Source organism: Papaver somniferum, chromosome 8, assembly GCF_003573695.1.
Source record: "Papaver somniferum cultivar HN1 chromosome 8, ASM357369v1, whole genome shotgun sequence".
Taxonomy (NCBI): domain Eukaryota; kingdom Viridiplantae; phylum Streptophyta; class Magnoliopsida; order Ranunculales; family Papaveraceae; genus Papaver; species Papaver somniferum.
The window spans coordinates 69,075,211-69,083,305 of record NC_039365.1 but is presented as its reverse complement, the minus strand read 5'-3'; the positions used below and the strand labels follow the sequence as shown (position 1 = coordinate 69,083,305).

The window sequence follows — 8,095 nt, the reverse complement described above, 5'->3', positions numbered from 1 at the left end:
GATTAAGCTGCTACACAAAATTACACTAACTTTGTATAGTTGAGACTAAGTAACTAAACCTATAATTTACCTAGTTCCTTATGTATTCCCACGCCTCCGACTTATAAATAAGTCACGTACTTGGAACAATTCCTTTGGTTCGTATTCCAAACAGTAAAGGAACAACAAATCTGTTTGGCATCAACTCTATTCAACCAAGTGATATGAGTCGAACAAAGGCTCTTCCATTTATCTCAACATAAACTCCTTCGTCGGGTCCTTATATCTATCTTATATTCAATCACCCAAAGGTAAACGTTTAAGATTAAGACAACATCACCTTTAATCCGAAGAATCGTGTTGATGCCGATCTACTCAATTAATCAATCCAATCTACCACAACGATAAACCGATTATTAATTGGATCTTCTTTTACCGAAACAAGTATTGTGCACACCAAAGATTATAAAATCCAAGTCACATCTTCAATATCTTCTTTGTCTTCAAATCTTCTTAAATGTTCAATAAAAACCTGCACAAAATCACTTGAATCTCTTGTGATCAATCACGCACAGAACGAAGTCTGTTAACAATGGATTATCACAAGATCGTTTTTAGAACTAACAACATTCTAAAGATCCCTGTCGAAATTCTGAACTAGTTTGAGTGAATCTTATATCAGAAGACAAGATTCTCAAGAATAAACAAACTAGGTGCAATCAGATTTCAACCACCGTTAGTCAATCAAATCAATCGAAAACAAAAGATAAACCCCAATTATCTAGTTTCCCACTAACGACACACGCTAGAGATTCTCAATCCCAAAGAAGACTTTAAACTGAGCGGTCTTAAGAGATTTCGCCTAATTAGGTTACTCTCCTCTCCGAGTAGGCGGCTACACCAGTAACAACAACAAAAGAGTAAATCTATTGTTACGAAGGATTAGTTTGCTAGAAAGGCAAACTTCGAGTATTTATAGACAAGGAAGTTTGGACACCAAGGAATTTACAAAACCAAAAATATTCTCAAGATATTCATTAAAGCACATATTCGGTTTTCATAATTCTTGGAAATGCTCTGTCCAAAAATAACGATCGAAATCTCTCAAAAAATCTAATTAGTAAATGCACATTACTAATTCAGTAATTTTCCTACAAAATGAAATTAATAACCTTAATTAAAAGATTCTTAACTTACTTATGTTTCTGTAGATGGTGGATTTTCGATAAAGGCTAAAATCGTAAAATCATAATTGTACATACTCCTGATCCAGCAATCAGATGAGTATTGAGGCTCATGTCTCCCATTGAAGCATGAAAGTTCATGCCGCAAGAACCTCTGACTGAGAATACTGTCTCTCGGAGCATATGCAGATGTGTAGTCTCTCAACTGATACATCGACATATCTCATGAATACTGAGCAATTTCAGTAATCACTTTTATATAGAATCGAACGATTGGACGGCTCCTAGACAGCTTGCCTGCTAGTATAGAGTGATAACGTCTTCAGGATATAATAATGTTTTACCTGACTATATAAAATACATATGTATAGAATCATTATGATTGGACGGCTCCTAGACAGCTTGCACTACGGGAAAAATATACATCTACAACTGGAGATTTACAACACTTCGCTATACATCGTAGAAAGTCCTATGTTTTACAACTGGTTTCAAAGGAAGATTTGTCGTATATCATCACTACCAACGCTTAGGAACAAGGGGTTGCGCTAAGAAAACAAACGACAACTCCTTTAGCAAAACTGTTGTGACGACATTTAGGTATAACAACTTTGTTTCATAAGTGTAGTGACTTAGCCTATCACAATTCTCACAAGTGTTGTTGAAGAACACAAAAATATGATAATGAAAAATACGTTAGAGGGGAGATTCGAACATGAACCTAATGCATGGATGTATAGCTCATCAACCATCCTTACAGTTCACAAGTTTGGGTTTTTTTTTTTAATAGAAACGTATGACGACACTTATAAGTGTTGTTGAAGTTAAAATATAGAATGTAGGAAAAAATTAGGTTTGGGGGATTCGACCCTGAGCCTCCTATATGGAAGTCTACACCACTAACCATACCTACACTATCACAAGTTCTGTAAAGTTGGTGGTTCTTTAATATACTATTATGACAGCCCTTCATAAGCGTTGTAAAACAAAATATAATGCTCAAAGCCGACTGAGCAGCAAAGAGCGCGAAGCATTCTCTGTAACCATATACATTCTTCTCTGTAAATAATCACATACATTCTATAAGACCACCCGCTTTAAGCAAAGCATGCAACTGGGGAATTATGGCAAAAGTATACCATCAAACAAACAAATATTCTGAAAAACATTACCATCTCCAAACCGATATTCCCACACAAATGATGATAACAAAAGCAGCCCTGAATTACCAACAATAGAACATAGAGTTTGATAAGTGATAAATACACAAGCCAATACAGAACTACACACTCAGCTGTAGCAAGAAACTTGAGAATAGCAGGAAACTCATACAGAACTACACACTCAGCTGTAGCAAGAAACTTGAGAATAGCAGTTGAAGTAGATTACTGAGAAGGAAAATAACACCAAATATTGCTAAAGTAAGAATACAATACCGTAAAAATAATAAACTACTAATCTAACTTGTGAACTTCTTTTTCTTCTTCTTTTTGTTCTTCTTCTTTGTCGGAACCACTATGGTATATTCCCCATCTTCTCTTAAGTAACTCTCGTTCTCGTCATCCATTTGGAAACCAAGAGTTGAAGTATCCACTGGTTGGAAATTTGTGTCATGCTTTTCATTGTATTCCTCTAATTCATGGAAACCCCTTGGCGGTGGTTTCACCATCACATACCAGTTAGATGTATTTGACTCTCGAGAATAGAAAACTTGTCGTGCTTGCTCTGCTAAAATGAATGGATCGTTACAGTATTGGTTCTTATGCTGCTTTAAATTGACTAATGTAAAGCCATCTTCTACCTTCACACCAAAATTGGTGTGAGCCCAATCACATTTGAATATTGGAATTTGAAACATATGATTGTAGTCCAATAATAGAATTTCTTCTAAAACACCGTAGAACCCACTAGTTTCTGACAATCCTGCAACTAAGGTTGTTGATTTGAAACTCCACTGTTTTGTGTGACTCTCTTAACATCCTTCGTAATAAACCTAGTGTTATTGATAAGCAAGCCTTTATATGATATGCAGTTTTCCAACGGCCCATATGACAACCATTCTACCGTGTGTGATATTGGCATCCCTTGTTCAATTTGCATCTTAACCTACAAATGTATAATCTCAGGACATAAGAATATAACTAAATTTGTTATCTAAGCATAAGAAGTTAGATTTATATGATGGTGTACCGAACATGGATTGTTCCATGTGATAGAATGAAACAAAATCACACGCATTTGTGTTTTTTGTAGTAGTTTTCCACAGCAGCAAAATGTCCAAGTGTTTAAACTATACTAAGATGCATAATCTGACTAAGAGTGGACTAAACATACCTTTTGTTGAAACCAATCTTCAAATGTGTCAGACTGTATGGAATTGAGTTGGTCTTCACTAGTAATTGCCCTCCCAGCAGGAGATTTTAACTCGTCCATATGCATTCTAAGACAAAATTAAAATTAGAAAATGAAGTATTAATTGACAGACCATTTTTAATAAACGTGAACATCATACTTACATCATATATGGGTCAATTTCGGGTGTGTTAAAAAGCACATATCTGTGAGCTATCTTTAACTTCTCACTATCCATACGCACTTGGACACCTTTAGAAAGAGGACGTGCTGCCGGTGTGGAACCATTTTGAGTGTTTTCGTTACGCCTTTGCTCTACTCCTGTTTCAGCTGCTTGGGCCTTACGAATATCAAAATACCTAACACACTCCATTCCAAGATAACACTCGGCTATACAAGCTTCAGGTTGTGCATAATTCTTTACATATTCTTTGAATGTCTTCATATACCTAGGAAAGTCGAGTATGCAACATTTACTAGTTAATTAAATATTAGTATCTCTAAGATACAAAGGGCATAACTTTCTACACGAAACCAAAAAACAGAAGTAATATAAATTAAATTGGCATACCTTTCAAATGGATACATCCAACGATATTGTACAGGTCCACAAAATCGCACTTCTCGAGCTAGGTGAATTGTCAAGTGCATCATGACATCAAAAAGTGACGGAGGGAAGTACCTCTCCAACATACACAAAGTCTCAGCAACTTCTACTTCAAGTTCTATTAATCTATGGAGATCAACTGCCCTTTGGCATATTTCGTGAAAATAAGAACATAACCTGAAAATTGCCTCCCTTGGCCCTACAGGTAAAAGTCATTGCAAAGCAACGGGTAATATTTGTTGCATAAGAACATGGTAATCATAAGCCTTAAGAACACATAAGCAACCATCTTTTGAGAAATGCTTTCTAAGATCAGAACTAAAACCATATGGAACCTTTAAATTTCTCATCCTATTATACAATATAGCCTTTTCCTTGTCATTTAAACAGTATGGTGCTGGTGGAAGGATCGTTTTTCCATTTATCTCTACTGGATGTAATTCTGGTCTTATTCCCATACTCTTCAGATCATTGCGGGACTTTAGACCGTCTTTTGTTTTGGACTTTATATTCAATATGGTACCAATAATACTCTCGCAAACATTTTTTTCTGTATGCATAACATCAATATTGTGCCGTAGTAATAAATCCTAGGAAGATGGAAAAACCCAACATTAGTAATTAATTCTATAAAGAAATAAAATATCAGACATTTAATCTATGAAAAAACCCAACATTGATAATGTGAAGTTTAGAGGCTAACATGGTGCAAAGCAGAAGAACCCATAGCCAAATATTAACAAGTAAGTTTGAAGTTATGGAACTAACCTTCCAGTAAGGAAAGTCGAAGAATATTGACCGTTTGTTAAACACCCGAAGTTCAGTTTCATCATCATTTGCACCAGAAATAGCCGCATCAGCAACAACATCCCTTTTCCGCTTCCCACATTTAGAATTACCCACATTTGCACTTGCTTCCGCACTACTCTTGCCCTTATTCTTCTTCTTTTGCTCTTTGTTTTTCCTTATCTCCTCCTCGTTCTTCTCCGCTTTCCCAAAATCATTTGTAATACTATTCTGACATTCAAGTGCCGCAGCACCAGACATAACAGGTGGCTTTTCCTTCCTCTCAATCTCTCCATTAAACCAATCTTTTTTCTGCCGAAGAGGATGATTATGACGAAGAAATCTCCTATGATTCAAGTAGACAGTTTTACCACTAAACGCCAACCAGTTTGAAAGTGTATTTTCACCACAAAGAGGACAGGCTGCCTTCCCTTTATACGTACATCCAGATAAATTACCATATGCAGGGAAATCGTTTATTGTCCACATTAATAACGCCTTCAAGTTAAAATCTGTTTTAGTAAACGAATCATATACCTGCACCCCTTTCTCCCACAACTCAAAAAGATCATCAATCAAGGGCTGCAAGTATACATCAATGTCATTACCCGGTTGTTTTTTTCCTGGAATCAGCATGCTCAGAATTATGTTGTCACCTTGCATACACAACTGAGGGGGCAAATTATTAACCACGAGCATCACTGGCCAACAACTGTGGGCTGCGGAAAGGTCACCAAATGGATTAAATCCATCAGCAGCAAGCCCAAGATGCAAATTACGGGGATCTGAAGCAAACTCGGGATACTTTTTGTCTATGTGCTTCCAAGCCAAAGAATCTGTTGGATGACGCATCTTCCCATCCTTACTCTTGTTCGTCGCGTGCCATATCAACTGCTCAGCCAGTGCTGCTGATTGAAACAATCTTCTCAATCTCGGCACAATGGGGAAGTACCTAAGCACCTTCACCGGTATCTTCTTTTGCGGCTTGTCTATCATTTCAGCATCGTCCATGTTAGATGTGTCTGCCTTCCACCTAGAATAATGACATTTAGGACACTCGTCTGCATCTTTCAAATCTTTTCTAAACAAACAACAATCATTAATACAAGCATGTATTTTCTGGTAAGTCAATTGATAAGATTTCAGCAGCTTTTTCACTTCATATGTTGAGCAAGGAAGACAATGATCTGGCGGCAACAAGGAACCGATTGTCTTGAGAAGTTCGTCAAAAGATTTCCTAGATAAACCATTTACTGTCTTGTGCCTATACAATTCAACAGTGATGGATAACTTTGTGTGTGTTTTACAATTAGGATATAACGGTGTGTCCGACTCTTCCACATGGTTTTCCAAACCCTCATCTTGCACAGGTTCATGTCCCTGATCGATATGTGCATCAGCTTCAACAGCAGCATCTATATGATATGATCCCCTTGTTGCTCCCTCTTGGTGTACATCAGTAGAAGTGTGTATAGTCTCCCCGTGAAAAACCCACTCAGTGTATGTAGGATCCCAACCTCGTTTCAGTAAGTGAAGATGCACTTCTTGCGGAGGAAGTGGGAAAGTGAGATTCTTACAATCAACACAAGGACAACTGAATTCAGAAGGATTTCCAAGTCTCTGACAAACGGTATCTATGAAATTCTTCAAGGCCTCCTGATATGGAAGATCACCCCTACATGAAAGAACGACGAAATAATTAATCACGGAATAACACAATAAAAGAGGGAAAACCAATGTAAAGAATGTAATATTCTACAGTGAACAACATATTAACCTTGGCCAATGAACCCAATCTTTATTCATAATTTTGAATGACTTGAATCTGCAAATCTGTTCAGTTCTTCAATCCAGTTAAAAAAAACCTTTCAATTTCCCTTCTCAACCAACACCTGGGGTATGATATGGCACCTAGCGCAATCAAAATATGATAACCAGCATAAGTAACCACAACGGATTAACAAATCATAAGATATTTACATATACAAAAAAAAGATTGGAGCAATAATTCTCTCATATTATCTGGGTGGTAACTTCTTAAATTACATTGATGCAATGATGCATCATTCATTTCATTGATGCACGAATCACTGGCCGTATGAAAATTATATTTAAACTTTTTTCTAATGGGGTGCAATCGGCAGGTCCATATCATACTGCCTACTTCAATGAAAACCACACATTGATATCTATAATATACATGTGCATCAAACATGTAAGAAAAACAATTGATATCTATAATACATAAATGAAGCAATTGAAAACTCCCTAGAATCATGAAACCTCTTTTCTTCATTACTGTCATGCAAATAAGAAAGGAACAAAAACCTAATTCAAATTTTAATGCAAAAAAGTCACTGAAAAAAACCTAATTCAAAAATCAAAAAAACAATATACCCCAATTGAGCTTTGGTTACAGATCGATCTTCAACTTCGGGAAATTGGTGGAGGTGGTTAGTCGAGATATGGGTTACAGATCGATCTTCAACATTGTGTGGTGATGATGAAGTTGGTGAAGTAATCTCCTGAGATCGATGAAGTTAAAAACGATGGTAATGAACGGAGCTGTTGGAGTCGTTGACGATGAAGTTGCCAGTGGTTTGAGTGATGGAGGTGCTGCTGTACCGAAGTGGTTTGAGTGATGGTGGTTTGAGTAATGGTGGTTTGAGGTGAAGTTTCTCCGTCGAACACACTGGGGAGATGAAGTTGAGGGAAAAAAAGAAAAGGATGAGGAAGGAATAGATATGAGAATGATGTTAAACAAAAAAAAAAAATTAACGGCTGTAGATGAAATAGAATTAAAAATTAAATGAATGAGTGGTTATGATGTGATGATATACATAGAATATTCCAAAGGAATATTCCCAGTATATGGTTAGATATCGTTCTTATGAAGTCTCTGAGTTAGAGTAGTCCACTCACCGCCAGGTTTCGATCTCGGAGCCATGTTATGTCTCGAAGTTGCCAAAACCGGTCATGTTTAAGGGTTGGAGGAATATTATGAAAGCATCTTACCTATGAATCGACAGATTCATCGTTCTTATGAAGTCTCCGAGTTAGAGCAGTCCACTCACCGCCAGGTTTCGATCTCGGAGCCATGTTATGTCTCGAAGTTGCCAAAACCGGTCAGGTTTAAGGGTTGGAGGAATATTATGAAAGCATCTTATCTATGAATCGACAGATTCAT

At 36.8% G+C, this 8,095-nt stretch overlaps 1 protein-coding gene across 1 annotated transcript; it reads right to left on the bottom strand.

The window, feature by feature from the left end:
- Positions 1-2,622: 2,622 nt before the first annotated feature.
- On the bottom strand, positions 2,623-6,714 carry LOC113305649. The gene is made up of 7 exons (XM_026554666.1): positions 6,686-6,714; positions 4,891-6,583; positions 4,409-4,712; positions 4,087-4,321; positions 3,680-3,964; positions 3,498-3,603; positions 2,623-2,964 (listed from the first exon to the last, which is right to left on the bottom strand). The coding sequence occupies exons 1-7, from the start codon at positions 6,712-6,714 to the stop codon at positions 2,623-2,625; spliced, it is 2,994 nt and encodes a 997-aa protein (XP_026410451.1).
- Positions 6,715-8,095: the final 1,381 nt, after the last annotated feature.